Source organism: Orcinus orca, chromosome 1 (assembly GCF_937001465.1).
Source record: "Orcinus orca chromosome 1, mOrcOrc1.1, whole genome shotgun sequence".
In the NCBI taxonomy this organism is placed as follows: Eukaryota; Metazoa; Chordata; class Mammalia; order Artiodactyla; family Delphinidae; genus Orcinus; species Orcinus orca.
Window position 1 is genome coordinate 157107257 of NC_064559.1, and position 18356 is coordinate 157125612.

Below are 18356 nucleotides of genomic sequence, written 5' to 3' on the forward strand. Positions count from 1 at the left end.
GTAAATGTTAGTATTGTTATTATTTTTCAGTACTTTTATATAAACGGTATCTTTCATCTTCCTATTTTTAAGTAGTAATATTGTTTGAATCAGACCTGTGGTAGAATTATAGACCTATCCATGATTATAGATAAATTATTCTTCAGATATGTATGTTTCACATTCAAATATGGATATGTATAAAGAAAAGCTAGATTTCTAGGCCAGTCCACAGAAGCCAATTTATGAATGAAAACCTACTGTTTACCTGAAACATAGTCCTGATAATACTGGATCCAAAAGCCATTTGCCATTTTTCCCAAGGGAAAATGCTCTTTGAAATTTAGCTCCATCTTCTCTGTTACATGGAGGAGTGTAACTCTGAAGGGGTAACTCCCAAATATCTTGAGAAGCAGGAGTTGAGGAATTCAGCAGAGGCATGAAGATGACAAGAAAGCTGTAACTTCTTAACTTAGTGTGTGCATTGGAGAGAGTCCCTGCCTAGGTGAGCAGGGCCAGCCAGGGTCCCAGTCAGTGTCAGTCTCACTTCAGATGTCTGAGTTGGGAAACAAGTGCCAGCTACCTCATGTTCTCCCATGATTTTTTGCTTTTTAAGTTCATTGTATCTTAGTTTGAGGCCTGACCACACATGAAAATATCAGCAATGATTGATTACTTGCAATCGTTCTCCTGTCTCCCCTGACACTTTTAGATTACAGGTCTGTGTAATTTTAATCATGGGCTCAGAAGTGAGTGGAAAGGTACTTTCCTGGCTTCATCATCTCCCTTATCTTTTTGAACATTCTTGTGTCAAAGGAGGCAGTTAGGTAGGGAGGCAAGGGAGCACTGTTGGACCACCTTTTTTAAGCATATATGTTCTTGCTAGTTGGCTACCAATAAAAAATATTTTTGGTAACCATACAGAGTACTTAAGTGTATTGTTATTAATGGAAATAGATTTTGATCACTGATAGAAATCACTTTGGTTATTTATTCTAACACACATTTCATGTGCTACTGCCAGGAACTTGTTCACATGTTTAATGTGTAATCACAGTGTGTTAGAACCGTTTAAACATTTTCTGTAGGAGACAGATTAGGGATTTCTCAAACTCTAAGAATGTTTCTCACTGTGATTAACAAGGTGCACATCAGGTGGTATCTGGAAACCTCTCAGATGGCCTTTTTTTCTTTGAAGCAGGATTTGGTAAGACTCTGTCATAGACATTGTAATGAGAAATATTATTAGACTTTTATTTTTAAATGGTTTTAACCTGGTTTGCCAGGAGCTATAGTATATATTCCTGGGGAGCCATAATTTTTTATTATTTTGTTTAAAACTGCCTGATTGAACATGGTTGGAAGTTGTATTTGGCCCTAAGAGGATGCGAATATGATGTAGATTCTTTTTGGATAAGAGAATTTCTGGTCTTTGCATATGTTGTGCTTTGGAAACAGATGGCCAGATTTATCTGTCTTTAATTTTCTGATGTGTCCTTTACTTTTCCCCAGGTATATCTCCTCTGTGTCACAACCTCTTTGCCCTGTATGATGAGAACATCAAGCTCTGGTATGCTCCGAATCGCACCATCACCGTCGACGACAAGATGTCACTCCGGCTCCACTACCGGATGAGGTATGGGTGCCTGCTGGGCTCCCTCATGCAGGGACGGGCAACGGTTAGCCTGGAGCCCTGATTCACTTACCAAGAAGTATTGTAGTCATTTTTATAACTTGTAAGTTTTGTATTTGCTTGGTATGAGAAAGGGCTTCTTCAGTATTTGGAAAACAATTCAAGGTGAGTTTGACCACCTTCCTCTGCCACATTTTAGAAAAGAAATCATTATGATGCAGAGGGTATTTTGAATAGAATTAGTATCCTACAGCAGAGTTTTTTATTCAGTGAATCATGGATATGAGTTTAATTTAGTGAGTTATGACCAGGATTTTTTTTAGAAGAGAGAAATAGATGAGGACAGATAATATCGGCATATATACATATCCTAAGAATATTGTTTTTTAGAACTTCAGTTTGAGACATGTAATCTGTCTGTATGTACTAGGTCATGATAAAATAAATATGTTTCTTACTAAAAGTTGCAGCTAGAGAGCTTGAGAAACATTGCCTGAAGTGGAAACCTAGAAATCCTAGCTTGGTCTTGTTCTAAAGAGGTGAATGTTTTGATCCACTCCCTGAGGATTTTTATCTAGTGGGGCTGTAATTTTTCTTCTGGTGGGTACTCACTTGCCTTTTCTCCCATATTGTAGACTTTGTTAAATGTCACGTAGTCTCCCAAGGTGGCACAGGCAGTCAGGACTACCACTGTAGTCTCTTGAGTTTATAAGTGTGTTTGTTCTGTACCTAGAATTGAAAGTATGTTTGTTAGATACTAGCTAAGCATACTTTCACACATACATTTAGCAGAGGAGCTTATGAATTCACCCTATTATAAATAGGGTGAATCGTATCTGAAAAGAATCTTAACGTACATAGATGTGATTAAGTCAGTGGGTTAGCTCAAATGCTAATGGTACGCCGGGTCATGCTGGAAAAGCCCTGGAGATCTCAGAGGCCCTCAGTATTTTAGCTGCTATTTACTCTGGGGAGTCAGTAGAGTTGTTACCATTCCACAGTGGCCTGGGTGTTTTTCTCAGCGGAAGCTGAACCAGATCTACGTTCTTTGATAATCATCCTGGGGCTGACTTTCCTCTTCTCTCTGTACTCACCCACGGTCTCACCTTAAGAGGAGAGCTGTGTGTCACGTGAGATTTCACGCCCCAGATTTAGGGAAACGTTCACCCCACCCAGCTGAGCCTTGCGACTATATTTGGATTTGTTTTTCAGAGTGTAATCTAGCTTTCTGTGGCCTGGGGGTTGGCTATGTGACCCAGCATTGAAACATGTATTTGCAGCTCGAAGTCTAGGAAGTGGGGCATCTCATTGAGTTCTAGTTCTTTCCCTCTAGGTTTTTCCACTTGGCTCGGAATCTAGAATGGTAGAATCTGGGACTTGGAAGACACCTGAGTTTGCCTGATTCAATTCTTCCAATTTTTTAGGGGGAAACTGATGTCCAAAAAAGAGAAGTGAGTTACTCACAGTTACACACATAGTGAATTGTCTTGTTAGCATTAGAATCCTCTTTGAGGCCTTCGTCTTTGCTGGTCATGTGACTGCCTCATGATTAAAAGCTGTCTTTGCCAGCTCCCTGTTTATGTTAGCTGCCAGGAAGTGCATGGCTGCCTCATTTTTGGCACCTTGACTTTGTACCTAACATTGGGCTTCAACAGGATATTGCTTTGTTACCACAAGCTCTTTGAACTTGGAAAAAAAGATCCCACCCTAAGCTAAAACATTTGCATTACAACAAACTACATAATTTTGAAACCTCAGCATCTCACCACTAAAAAAGGTGTAACACGAAAATAAATGTTGGTGACTATTTCAGTGGAATCCCAGCTCTATGTTCTTGTACTTTAATTATAGTTTTCTGCTTTTAGATAATTTTGATAGCTATTGTTTTGTAATGTATCTTAATATAAGACAAGCATATTCTTTATTCCTTTTTTTTTTTTTAACATCTTTATTGGGGTATAATTGCTTTACAATGGTGTGTTAGTTTCTGCTTTATAACAAAGTGAATCAGTTATACATATACATATGTTCCCATATCTCTTCCCTCTTGCGTCTCCCTCCCTCCCACCCTCCCTGTTCCTTTTTAAGAAAAAAAAGTTTTCTTGCTTTATCATCTAAATGAATTTTACTATCCATTAGTAAAGTTCTATAGAAGCCTAAAGAGAATTCGTTGTATATAATAGCTGTACACAAACTTAGAGTATGTAATCATCTGTAATATAATTTTCTCAAAAACTTGCAAGGAAGGCATATCTCTTATTGGCAGGTCTGTCTGTCCCACCAATAAGGGGGATAATCTTTCCCTCCCTCCTTCCTTCCTGCAGTGTTCTTCCACATCATTCTGCAAAGGAATATCAGCAGCTATCATACTACATTTATTTAGATCATTCTTAATTTTTTTCCTTTAGCATGTTGTAATATCAGGAATTGGCCCAAGTTTAATAATTAATTTTGAAAGGGGCACACAATTTCTGTCTTCAGTGTACTTACTAGTTTTGTCTTAATAGCGATTAGGAAGATGTTGATTTTTTTTTTTTCCTTGAAACATTCCCTGTTGTTACATTTATTTATTTATTTTTCTTGAAGTGTAGTGGATTTACAATATTAGTTTCATATGTCCAACATAGTGATTCAGTATTTTTGTAGGTTATACTCCATTTAACACTATTACAAAATAGGGCTTCCCTGGTGGCGCAGTGGTTGGGAGTCCACCTGCCGATGCAGGGGACACGGGTTCGTGCCCTGGTCTGGGAACATCCCACGTGCCGCGGAGCGGCTGGGCCCGTGAGCCATGGCCTCTGAGCCTGTGTGTCTGGAGCCTGTGCTCCGCAACGGGAGAGGTCACAACAGTGAGAGGCCCGCGTAAAAAAAAAAAAAAAAAGTTATTACAAAATAATGGTTATATTTCCCTGTGCTATACAATATATGCTTGTTGCTTATGGAAGATGTTGATTTTGGCAGTTAACTGATCTAAAGTTTTTTTCTTTTTATTGTCTTATTAAATAGAGAGCTGTCAGCCTTTGACTATAGGCAATTTCCAGAGATCCAGCCTTGTTTTAGGCTTCCTTCAGCCTTTCTGTAGTGGAGAAGCTGCACATTGCCTTATCTTGTCTGAACATCTTACCTAAAGGCTTCCAAGGCAAGGCTAGTCTCACAGGGCTCAGACAGCAACCTCAGAAAATGTCCTTGTTCAGCCCCGAGGGAGTATGCTGGGCCCTATTAGCTACTCTCTTAATCATCCCATTTAGACCCTCTCACCTGTCTCCTCCCAGGCAGACCCCCTGGAACTTACAGTAGATCACTAGATTATTGTATGAATGAAGAGAACTCTCCATTTTGGATTTCCCTCAGCAGTCAGAGGAGTTGGCCATGGCCTTGTCCATCTTTTTCTGCCCCAGTGTCAGATTTCCTGTGTCTGCTCAGCTGGTAGGGCTGGTTCACCTCTTACTTTCTGCCTGCCCGGGGCACCCGATCCTGGAGGAGTCCTCCCCACCTTGCTCTGTTCTGCCCTTGAAGAGCAGGCTCCTCAGCCTGGGGGCAGCATGAATTCTGGCCTCTTTGTCAGCTGAGAGCCTCAGGCTTCTACTCTCACGTGGGAAGGTGCGGGGACAGTCCTGCAGCTGTGGTTTATGGTGCATGTGGACTCTGTGGATACGTGGCTCTTTCTGTCTGAGAGAGAGATGCCAAAGGCCACAGTCAAATTATCAGTCATTTCCGTGAGTTTTGTGGAAGATGGGCTGTATAGAATCACTTGAAAGTTGTAAAATGTTGATTTTTACCTTTAAAGTAACTTCTTATCCATCCTTTCCATTTTAATTGCTACTTCTTGAGTTAGGTCATTCATTTGCTGTTTCTGCATCCAACAAGCATGTATTAAGCACCTGTTATATGCCAGGCGCTGGGGATTTAGTGATGAGCAAGGCACTGAGGTGTTGCCCAGGCTGCTGCCTTAGGCGCCTGCTTGTCTCTTGGCCTCTCTCATTTCAGTCCATCTTCTGTGGGGCTTTCTTCCAGTGGGATCCTGCCTCACATCAGTTTGGCTCAGTCTTTCCTCTGCCTTCTGTGTATGGTCCAGACTCCATAGCCTGGTATTTATTTATCCTAGTGCCAACTCCCTTCCCCAACCCTTTACCCTTCCCTGCCACATCCCCTGGCAGTGGCAGCAACTTCTTCCTCCTTGGTACTCCTTTGACACCTTATCTGAGACACTCATGTTCAAGAAAAACTTACCTATGAGGCACAATGCCTTGGGCTCATGATGTTATTAGGGGTCCACAGAAGTGTTTTAATTTTATTAAAATCAGGGAAAAAAATAATCCAGCCTGGATTATATTCATCTTTATACCAACATAGTTGTAAAATATAACTTTAATATTTTTTTTTAATGGAGGAAAGGAAAACTGTGTGGGGTCCATGGAAGTCACAGTGTAGCCCTATTTATGAGATGTGCCCCCTGGATTTAACTGATTGGCTACAGACAGGGAATTCACAGGAGGCAGGGACTGTGCCTGAGAACCCCTTGTGTTCCAAAGCCTGGCCCAGGACCTGGCATGCCCTAGGCTCTGCAAATGGAGCTCACTGACAGATATCTGAGTTTAACGGCAGCTCCTTTTTGGGAGGTTTTATATGTTCCTTCTCCATGCCGTGGTGGTTTTTCATCAGCACATGGGCATGTCAAGGGAGAGAGACCCAGGTACCCTCTGAGTCTGTAGCCTAGAGCTGGCCTGGATCAGCTTGGCTCAGTCACTTTCACACATTCCAGAACTCATTATGTTTCTTTTACAGATGGCAGAGGAAAGTAGTAGTGGAGAAAACAGGCTTGTGGTCTTAGGTGACCTAGCCTCTCGGAACCTCAGTTTTCCTCATCTATAAAATGGAAACAGTGAAACATACCTTGTACAGTTGCTGTAAGCATTAAATAGCATAATGTATATGAAGCATTTATTAGTTCAGGGCACTGCAGCTGATGCTTGTAGTAGTGTTTGTATATTTCTTCTGTTTTAAAACTTTGTTCATTGTAAGATAAAAAGTGTCAGTAACAGCCATCTGAGAATTAGGAAACACTGCTACATTAACGGTATGTCTTGACTGTATGATGAAACTAGATTTCAGAAATGTTAAACTGTGAAATAGGTCTTGGATTCAAGGCAGGCTGGCATTACTAACAGTGGAGGGAGTTGCTGGGCTAGCATCTAGTTCTAGACAGCAGTGTTTTCCTATCTAGGAAGACGGAGTGGAAATTACTTTGTGATTTTAAGGAAGTCACTTTATCTCCCTGAGTCATAGATGAGGTTCTGGCAGTATGCTCTTCACAGAGTGCTTGTAAGAATGAAAAGAAAAGGACCTTATAAACAGTGAAGCGCTACACAGATGAAAGGTCTGTCTGTTTACTTCTCAGGGAAGTTTAACCTCTGGCACTGATCGCTCTGGGTAGAACCAGGATGCCTCTCCCACGCATGCCAAGGTCCCCTTTCCCACAGTTAACATTCATCTTCCTGCCTTACAGGTTCTATTTCACCAACTGGCACGGGACCAATGATAACGAGCAGTCAGTATGGCGACATTCTCCAAAGAAGCAGAAGAATAGCTACGAGAAAAAAAAAGTTCCAGATGCAACCCCTCTCCTTGACGCCAGCTCATTGGAGTATCTGTTTGCTCAGGTAAGATGTTGGGCCCAGGAGAGCCTGGAGTTTGTGGGGTGGGTAAGACATGGTAGGGGTCAGATTCCCTGGCACAGCCGACCATGGTGGCAGCTAAGATGCTTTATGGCCTGTTCCATGGGTAGTTCTCACCAACCCTGGACTTGCCCCAGGTGAGGAGGGGGAAGGCAGTTCAGCATCCAACCGGCTGGTTATCCCACGTGTGGGCTTTTTGGGCTTTACTTCTTCCCCATTCCTTTCTTTTTCCCCCCTCCTACCATTTCAGTTCGTGTCTACAGTGCCTCCTGTGCAGAGAGCAGGGGGGGAGCTATAAGTGAGGGAAGGTGTAGTTCAGCAGGGCTAATCACAAAGGTACTTCTCAGCAGTCACAGAGAGGAAGGAGGTGGCCACTCTGAGTCACAGTGGTGGCAGGGTAGAACAATAAGACACTAGAAGAAAGCCAGAAAGAGAGGTTAAGTCACCTAAATTACATTACCCTGAGATAACTAACATTTTTGTATATGTGCTTCCTGATTTTATCATGCAGATATGTATTATGCACTATAGTTTTTGAAAATATTGTTCTGAGTGTCTGTGTACTTTTTGCTAAGGCGCTGCAGAAACTGTGGTGAACAAGACAGACATGGTCTCTGCAAGCACCAGACATATAATCGAGTTGGACAAACAAAACAAGCAGATAAAATGATACATAGATAATACACAAGAAATTGTGAAAAGTGCTATGAAGAAAAAGGCCTTTGTCATAGAGCATATGGGGAGGGAGGTTTGAATGGGGAGACCTAATTTAAATAGTGTGATCGGAGAAGATCCCTCTAAAGAGGTGGCATTTATACTGAACTTTGAAGAATAAAAAAGTGTCTGCAATTCTAAGGGAGGAGTGGGGAAAGTATTTCTTCGGAGTAGAGCAAAGCTTTTCAGAAGCAGCACTACTGACACTTTGGGCTGGTTAATTCTTTGTTGTAAGGGATTGTGGAATATCTATCCACACCCCTGGCCTCCTCTCCTTAGATGCCAGTAGCACCAGTGTAGTGGCAGTAGAGTTGGAGAAAAATGGGTGGATCTGAGATTAATTTTGGAGATGGATTTGATATGATTTGCTTATGAGTTGGATGTGGAAGGTGAGGATATTTGAAGAATCAAAGAGAATTTTGAGATTTATTTTGGGCAGTGTTTGGTAGATAACGGAATGATTCCCTGCATAGGGAGACTGGGAGCAGCAGGCTGGAGAAGGGGTGGGAATTGGGAGCTCTCTTTTGGAGACACCTGTGAGATACACAAGTGGAGATTCGGCTAGGAAATCGAGCATGAGACTGGAATCCAGAGCAGAAGTCAGCCTTTATTTAACTAATCCTTGTTTCTGAACACATTTGGTTTTTCTTGATTTTTTTCCCCTGTTATGCTATCACTGTTACAAAACAGCCTCATACATACGTCTAAATATGTGTTCTGTTTATTATTTCCTTAGGATGTACTTTTACATGTGTGGGTTATGTGTCACAGTTGTATTCTCTTGTACAGCTTTAGTTGTTGATTGCACACTATCCACGTTCCATAATATACCTGAGGACTGGCCTCAGAGACAGTAGAGAAATGGGACAGGGCACAGCCCTGGGCACATACTGTGTGGAAAAAATAAGTGAACTGGCCATTTTCAGATTGGTCTTTTTGAATTCAGCCTCCCAGTTTTACATATATTCATTTCTAAGATTGATTCTTCTACTTTTTTGGGAGAGGAAGTGTAAAAAAAAAGAGTGCACCATACTTCAAGAGTAAGTATTACATTAGAACCTGACTTTTCAGAGCTTCAGGAATGAGTTACTTGAGGTAGTTGTACAGTGATATTGACAGAAAATCACAGCCAGACAAAATAGTTTCAGATTTTGTTCTCCTCTTCACACATTGCTGGTGGAGATGATTGTTGTTGGTCCTTGGTAGTTTGTAGAAGTGGTCAGTGTCCTTTTCTTACTGAGAGAAACAATAAGTCCTATCTTGGGGAAAAGGGGGAACTGCAGCAGTTAGAACCCTCCATCCAAAACCCACTAAACTAAAGTTGCTTCAGGGAAAGTGAGTGTCTTCCTTATATAGGAACACCACCCCCATACTTCATGTCTGCCTCTTTTTGAGCTGGAGAAAGGCTCACGAGGTCCCAATCCTAAGAGCTGTGTACACTTCCAGTCTGTGAGCTTTAAAGACTGAGTTTGACTGTAGCACAGTGTTGCAGAGCTGTAGCCTTGCAGTCACATCTGGTCTGACCCTCTACCCCACCACTCACTAGGTCCCCCCGCTCCCACAGTATTCTTTATACTTGACTTTGGTTTTGGTAACTACTTGAGGTTATATATTTCTGTTTGTTCTTCTTTCTTTCCTGGAAATCTCCGTAAGGTCAGTGATGTGGTTTGGTTAACTGCTGTATCCCTAGCACCTAGAATAACATCTGGCCCGTAATTGGTTCTTGTTAATCAGTGATTACCAAGTGAGTGAATGAAGTTATTTAACCTTTTGGTGCCTTAGATTTCTCAGCTGTTAGGCAGAGATGATGATGTTAGCATCCCCCTCATAGGGCTGTTGTAAAGAATAAGTGAAATAGTAAATGAGAGGAACCTCGCACAGTGCCTGGCACTCAGGTTAGGGCTTAATAAAGGGGACCTAGCAGCCGTCACTGGCTCGTGGAATGTGGCGTGCCTCAATGAGTGAGGGGGTGTATTTTGGTGATACATTCCACTACTGGAAACTTGAACAGCAGATGTTGAAAAAACTTACGTGTGGTAATGATGCAGTGTAGAATCTGGATTCCTTCTCCTTTCTGTAAATCTACATCAGAAGGGTGTGTGGTGCTCTGTCATTTATACACCGGTTTGTTGTGGAGTTAACAAATAATCAAACCCCAGACAGCTGTCACGTCCCATACCCTGGTGCAGCCCAAGCCTAGTACATGCTGCTTTTCATCATCACTTACATGGGAAGCCCCACAGAAGGGCTTCATGTGTTCATACTGTTCACCAGCACCCAGCATAGTGCGCAGTGAGTATTTATTAAACGAATGAATTAACCTGGGGAGACCTTTCCCAAGCCCCTTCATGCCCAGCTGTTGAGAAAGAACTTTGGTGCCAGAGAAACTCTAAATCTCGTTAGTCTCATTGCTGTACTGCTTATTGGGTAGCACCTCCCTGTGTGGGGAACCTTCCTCTCAAGATCAGAAACATGAGTGGACTCTTGAAACTTAAGTGGTGGTTCATTTCTTCTCACCTCTGCTCCAAAGGGACAGTATGATTTGGTCAAATGCCTGGCTCCCATTCGAGACCCCAAGACGGAGCAGGATGGGCATGATATTGAGAACGAGTGTCTGGGAATGGCCGTCCTGGCCATCTCCCACTATGCCATGATGAAGAAGATGCAGTTGCCAGAACTTCCCAAGGACATCAGGTAAACCTTCCTGCTGGCTAAAGAATTCATTGTGGGAATGGTGTTATTTTTGTATGTTTTCATACATCTCAGTTTGTTTTTGTTTTTTGTTTTTTGCGGTACGCGGGCCTCTCACTGCTGTGGCCTCTCCTGTTGCGGAGCACAGGCTCCGGACGCGCAGGCTCAGCGGCCATGGCTCACGGGCCCAGCCACCCCGCTGCACGTGGGATCCTCCTGGACCAGGGCACGAGCCCGCATCCCCTGCATCGGCAGGCAGACTCTCAACCGCTGCGCCACCAGTGAAGCCCCTCATATATCTCAGTTTAACTACGGCCAGCTTTTGGCTGACTACTGCTCTCTGCAGAGTGCAACTCTTTTTTAGAATATTTATGAAAGGTAGCACATTATAACTGTGTCCTGATTTTGAATGTTGGCTGATGACCTCAGAAATTTGTACTAGGGTGACAGTTCTGAGCTGGGGTGCCAGTCAAATTAGTGGCCTGCATGCCCTCCCCCTTCCTCTCTGCCCATGCTGGGCATTGCCATCTATCACTGAACTTTTTCCTTTTGTGCTGGATCTGTCCTAAAATCCTTCTCAGTATAGTTCTACAGGCAGCTGCTTTCGTTCCCAGCCAGAACTAGTTCACTAGAGAGCCATTAATTCTGATGTGAAGCACGATCAGCTGTTACCTTAAGAAAACTGTATTTACTTAAAATTATCATTTGTGATCAAGTCTTTGTGAAGGAGTATTCAATCTGCATAACTCCCACCCATCTATGAAATATAATTTTTATTTTATTTTATTTTTTTGACCGCACTGTGCTGCATGCGGGATCTTAGTTCCCCGACCAGGGATCAAACCTGTGCCCCCTGCAGTGGAAGTGCAGACTCTTAACCACTGGACCACCAGGGAAGTCTGGAAATATAATTTTTAAATCAGTGAGCTATTGTGATTGTCATAAGACAGTCTCATTTTGAAGAGGGAATTATTTATAGTGGTGTTATTTGTGATAGGTGGCATGTATCTTCTCATAAGGTTACTTCTTGTATCTCCTTGCCCTTGACCAGAGTCTGGAGCAGATCACAAGTTGCTCCTCAGAAATGGAGGGACTGATTAGACATATGCTGTTCTGCTGCTTTCTCTGTTTTCTGTGGCTTTTGCTCTGGGCACCTCCTCTTTATTTTTTCATGAGGCTAAAGTAAAAAATGAAAGCTCTCTGCTGATTTTCCTCTCTGTTACATTAATCTAAAAAATTACAATATTTGTTGGGGATAAGTTTCAAACTCCACAGTTTTCCACGGTTGTGAAACCATCTGTGCCGCAGGGATTTCCCTGTGCTAGGTGCTTTTTCAGGCCTGGGAGTAACTGGCCGACGGGCCTCCCCACTTTGACCCCCAGTGGACTTGTTCTCTTTTTCTTTGGTGTTCACACTCTTCTTAAAGCTGGCTCCTGTTCTAGCAGTATATCCATTTGCTGAGATTCTGTTAGTCATAGATACTCTCTCATTAGCACCTGGATGGGTAACTAATCTTTCAGTTTACTTGTTGATCCATTTAATATATCTGAGACATTTGCACATGGCAAACACTAAATCTTTTGTATTTAATTAGCTTTTATGGGTTTTTCCCATTTCTTATAAAAGTAGTTTTTGATCTTTATAGAAAAACTGTAAAATAGATAGGCAAGTAGAGCATACAAAACATCTTCTGTCACTCTTGACACCTTCCAGACGGCTTTCTAACTGATGCTGAATCTTAGTAACAGTGTGTTTATGTGAGCACCAGTGTGCACGGGAACAGTGACACTAGCAAACAAAAACACAGATAAGTGCATTTTGCTGCCTGCCTTTGTGACCCAGAAAATCTGATGATTCCTGTAGGAATTTCCCATTTCAGTAAAATCTGTGGAACATGTACTTTTCTCTTTTCTTTCAGTCCCTGTTCACCTCAATCTCCTTACGATTATCATCCTCAGAGTTTTACTCCATCTAAGACCCTCTGGGAGTAGACCCTTCTTTCTCATTTGGCAACACAGGGAAGGAAGATTTATAGACTTAGGTTTGTTTCTGCACTATTCTGCTAACCTATACATGAAAAAGAGACTTTTTTTTTTTTACTTTCAGCTACAAGCGATATATTCCAGAAACATTGAATAAGTCCATCAGACAGAGGAACCTTCTCACCAGGATGCGGATAAATAATGTTTTCAAGGATTTCCTAAAGGAGTTTAACAACAAGACCATTTGTGACAGCAGTGTGTCCACACACGACCTGAAGGTGAAATACCTGGCTACCTTGGAAACTTTGACAAAACATTATGGTGCTGAAATATTTGAGACTTCCATGCTACTGATTTCATCAGAAAATGAGATGAATCGGTTCCATCCGAATGATAATGGAAACATTCTCTGCTATGAAGTGATGGTGACTGGAAATCTTGGAATCCAGTGGAGGCAGAAACCAAATGTAAGTGCTGATAGGTGGCTGATCAGAACAGAGCATCCTGTGTCACATGGTGTGTTCCGTGTATTCTGTTGGGATTATCTCTTTGCATGTTCATCACCCCTGTCAGCTGAGTTTATTTCATGGGCTAGAGACCATGTATCATTCATCTTTTATTGTATCCATGTAGCAGCAGATCTAAAATAAATATTTATTGAGTTCTGTAGGGAAACAGAAATATAATAACAACATATACAATATGTAATAATATAGTAGTAACAGCAGACATGTACCAAGTGCTTACCATGTACCAAGTACTTTTCTAAGCATTTTACATGTATTAACTCAATTATTCCTTAAAACAAATCTATGAGAGATACTACCATTTTCCCTATTTTATAGATGAACACAGAGGCACAGACAAGTTAAGAAGCTTGCCCAAGGTCATAACTAACTAATAGTGATTATGCCAAGAATTGAATTTAGCCCTCTGGTTCTGTGAGATAGAGTAATTTTTCTTGCAATCTGGAGCTTCTTTTTGAAGTGTTTGTTGGGTGAGGCAATAGAGCAGAGTGGTTTAAAAGCATGGGTTTTAAATCTAAATAGATGTGGTTCAAATCCTAGCTCCACTGTTTATACTCACATGGCCTTGGGAGGGTTACTTCACATATATCAGCCACATATTATTCATCTATAAAATGGCGATACTTAGTGTATTACCTCATAGTGTTGAGAGAACGGAATGTCGTTTAGCACGAGCTTGGCATATGATAAATGTTCAATAAATTATTACAGCTACTATTACCATCATCATTATTATTGTAAATAATAATAATATTGAAGTAAAGGTGAGATTTACTTTCTACTCCTATTTTATTTTCATGCTAAAATAACAGTGCCAAACACTTATCAAGTGTTTTCTGTGTAGTGTGGGTACTGTGTTAATAAGAACTTACCTACTGCTCCAAGAACCTTGTGAAGATGTAAGATCTCTGATTATGGATGAGGAAATGGAGGCACAAAGAGATGACCTAACTAAGTAAATGGCAGAGGCAGGATCTTATCCCAGATTTCTAGTCTCCAAGACTTCTGCTACACAAAATACGTAAGCTTGTGCAGACATGTATGACTCCCTAGGTTATCCAAGCATGGGATTCATACCTTCTCTTGAAAATTCCAACTTGAATATGGCTATAAAGTCAAGACAATCAGTGATAGATTGTTAAAGGAGAAAGCCTATGTTCAAATGGGGGGACCTGATTGTAGATGCGTGTCTAGTGAGCAGTTATTTCTGTTCCTGAGTTTGCTTGCACATTATAGATTATGTAAAGAGTTTAGTCGGTGTGTTCATTAAGATCTCTTCCAGGTGTAGGATCCCAGGCATCCCTGATAGGACCAATAGGCCCATGGGGACCCAAATAGGCTCATGGGTGCTAACTCTCCCAGTTCCTCTGTCAATCCAGGCACACTGGCTTTCTCCTCCTCGGCTTCAGGCCTTCTGTTGGTTTGCCAGGAGAAAATGAGAAATACCAATAGAAAATGAGAAAGCTGACTTCACTCTGTCACTTTTATGTATCTTATCAGGTTGTTCCTGTTGAAAAGGAAAAAAATAAACTGAAACGGAAAAAACTGGAAAATAAACACAAGAAGGATGAGGAGAAAAATAAAATCCAGGAAGAGTGGAACAATTTTTCTTACTTCCCTGAGATCACTGACATTGTAATCAAGGAGTCTGTGGTCAGCATTAATAAGCAGGACAACAAAAAAATGGTAAGTTTGCTTCAGAAGTGATTCGGCCTGGGTCTGGTGTTCGGAGGGAGACTTTGCTGAGGACAGTTATGCAGCATGTGCTCTTCAGAGTTCCTGTCCCAAAGAGAAAATCTTATGATCATCTTATTTAAGCCAAAAAGTCCCTATTGCTGACATTGACATTATCAATGTCTGTTTTTAAGTTACTTGGGTACATTCTAGTGCCTTTCTTTGGTCTTCAAATGTGTATCTGCTTCAGGATTTGCTGTCTTCCCAAAGATATTTCAGCATCAATATTTAGTTCACAAAAGTTAGTGGATTTGAAGATCCACATCACTAAGTGAGTGTCAGCATTTTCTCCCAAGGGCTCCTGCACAGCCTCTCTGCTGAGTTGTGTGGGTCATCTGGAATGAGGTCGGTGGGAAGCCCCACTTTGCACTTGAGCAGACTGTCCAGCTGGCAGCTCTGGCCACAATGACAGTCCTCATCATGGTGTCAAGCACAGCCAAGTGACTCTCGGACAGAGGAAGGGGTGTTCAACCTCTCTTCCTCTTTTTTTGGTATCACTTGAGGACGTGATCTAGACAGGCAGGGGAAGTCACTTCCCCAGTTTGGCAGGGGAAGTGGGAGTCCTGCCAGAATAAACATGTTTGTGTTGGGGAAGTCACAGCTGACGTCACATGGGGAGGACAGGTGGGTGAGACACGGTGCTCCTCCATGCAATGAAGGTAGTCATCTAGGGAAATACCATGTTTTGCCTGAAAATTGGCAAATACTTTGTCAAAATCATAACACTCAGTACGGGGAAAGAATCTGGTGATATGGTTTAGGACAGATGGTCATTCTTTTACATCTAGAGTAACTAGTCTTTTTGATATACCATTTGGGAAAGCAATTTGGTAAACATGTGTTAAAACCGTTGAAACTATCTATATAATCCCTCCATAGGAAATGAGGACCTGTCTTCTAGAAACAATGAGAGATGCAGGCAGTGGTCTATGAATGAGAATGTTTATCCCAGCAGTATTTACAATGTCAAAATACTGAAACTAACCTGCATATATGATAATAGGAAAATGAGAGAATAAAACACAACTCATCTGAGTAGTAGAATATTCTGTAAACGAATTGCTGAACTAAAAAAATATCCATAAAAATGCTTCGTAAATGGAAGAAAGCAGAATATAAAACTATTGGTAGAATGGAACCAATTTTGTTTAAAAAGTTTATGCATATACATACACATGCTCTTAGAAAAATAATCAGATATTAACAACTATTTGTTTATGATGGGAATATGAACGATTTTAATTTTTAATTCTCCCCATCCTCCCCATTTTTTTAAACAATAAAGATACATTGATTTCATTAGAAAACTGTAGTAAAAACGTGAAGGAGGTAGAAGAGCCCATATAGATGTTAGTGGAGAGATGGAAAATGGTGGGAGGGAGAAAATAAAAATAAATGCTATTTATTCAGCATATTATAGATCTTAAGTCATGTTATATGATGTGTCTGCAGTATCTTATTTAGTCCTTACAAAGACCTTAAGATATCAGGATTTTGGCTCCACTTCCAGGGGGGAATCTGAGACTTAGGGAGAGGTGTAGGAGCTGGCACAGGGGCAGCTCCAGCCTGCACTGCTTTGGTTTCCACGGTGTTCTCTTCCCCAGGGACTCTGTAGTGAGGGAGAGGTTGGCCCATTTGTGGTCTGGCTGTCCAACATGGCCAAACCCTGGAGATGCGTGGCAGGGGAGGAGGAACTGCAGCCAGGTGATGCGAGCTTTGTGAGCCTGCCCCATCTGTCCTGGCTGACAGAGTCAAGTCTGGCACCCAGACGGGGCACCTGTCGTCTAAGTCAGTGCTCACCCTGGCACAGGGGCTGGCAGCTCTGTGCCCAGCTACAGTGCTGTGCAGAGAGCAGGGGGAAGGCAAGAAGAAATCGATACCTGATCTCCTCGTTACCTTGTTTTCCTTTACAAATACTAGCCCTGCTGTGTGCCAGGTATTTCCTACCTTAAAGCTTTACGAATACCAACTCTTTTCATTTTCATATCGACCCTGTGAGGTGGGTATATTGTTATTCCCATTTTACAGAAGAGGAAACTGAGGCACAAAGAAGTTAAGTAACTTGTCCAAGGTCATACAGCTATTACATTAAATTACTTGAAATTGCCAATATTTGACAATTTTTGACGAATAAAAATGATGATTATATATGCTTAAATGTAATAGCAAGTAGAGATACGGAGATTTGAACCCAGATAAGCTGGCTCCTGAACCTGTGGGTTAACACTATGCGATGCTTTTTCTTACTTATCTCACTCCTCCATCCCTTCCCAGCCATGGCATTTCCAAGCAGTACTTTTGGTTGCTGGTCTTTCAGGAGAGCATGATGCTGCCATGTTATCAGATCATATCTTGATTTATCTCTTCTCTCTGCATCTTCTTGACATCTCCCCTTTCTATTCAGACTTCCGCTTTCAGAGAACTTAAGTGCTTACGTACTTTTGTTTGTATGTGACTGGGTGAAGGGCTGCCCAAGCCATACCGTCTTGAGTTTGCTCTTTGGGGCTCTGCAGGGAGATGCCAGGTCACACCCGCAAGGAAGCACACTTAGCACAGAGCCTCCTTCCTGCATCGCCATCCCTATGGTAGCCCTCCCTGCCCTCTCTTGGCCTCCTTGTCTCACAACCCCAAAGCACCCTTCCTTTGGCATCATAGCTAACTCGCATTATAAGCCCCTTACCTCCATTTTGTCTGGTTGCGTATATCCACCCCTCCCCCCTTCACTGGTCTTCTTGTCTCTGTCTACTTTTCTCTGCCACCAGCCTCTTCTTTCTCCAGTGCTAAGGAAAGAGTCATATACTCAAGTGTCATTTTACCCTTCTCTGAAGGCTCAGGTGTTTGTTAATATTCTTGTGAGACAAAGCTCTAAATCATGGCTTTACAAACCTTCCTTCATCAGATGTTCCTAGTTGACCCCGCAGCTCCTCTCACATGGTCATCTCTCCTCAGGGTTGTAAGATCAAGACAAAACCCCACCTGTCTTCACCTCCAGGCGTTTTTCTTCCTTCCGTGGAAACTCCCTCCCTCCTCTTCTTTTACCTTTGCCTCTCCCACTTGGAGTAAGACTCTCTGCCTTCTCCAGACCCTCAGAGGTTCCTGGATTTAATCTAGAAACCTTATCATTGTGTCTGGGACCATTCCTGGACTAAAATCCAGGAGTTTCACCTTCTAGACCAACTCTGGATGAGATGAAACACCTGTGCCTCTGTTTCTTTTTCTGTAACTAGGAATAATGTGTAGTGCCAGGACCAGGGTGTCATCTGCACACTATGTTCCCCCCCACCTCTACTTTTATACCTCTGCCACCTTGATTCAGGCCTCCTCTTCTATCTGGACCCGGTGGCAGCTTCTCCACAGTCTCCTGCCTGCCACAGCTGCCCGTGCGCCCCCTCACCCCACTGTTCCTCAATCTGATAAAAGT

At 42.1% G+C, this 18356-nt stretch overlaps 1 protein-coding gene across 3 annotated transcripts in view; it reads left to right on the forward strand.

The window, feature by feature from the left end:
• The window catches only part of JAK1 (Janus kinase 1), a 139912-nt gene that overhangs the window by 92005 nt on the left and 29551 nt on the right, over nt 1–18356 (forward strand). For all 3 annotated transcript variants that reach the window (XM_033408980.2, XM_033408979.2, XM_012537374.3), the window contains 5 exons: nt 1492–1615; nt 7119–7272; nt 10532–10695; nt 12799–13141; nt 14702–14887. In XM_033408980.2, coding sequence (XP_033264871.1) covers nt 1492–1615; nt 7119–7272; nt 10532–10695; nt 12799–13141; nt 14702–14887 — 971 coding nt within the window. The remainder of the gene's footprint in view (nt 1–1491; nt 1616–7118; nt 7273–10531; nt 10696–12798; nt 13142–14701; nt 14888–18356) is intronic.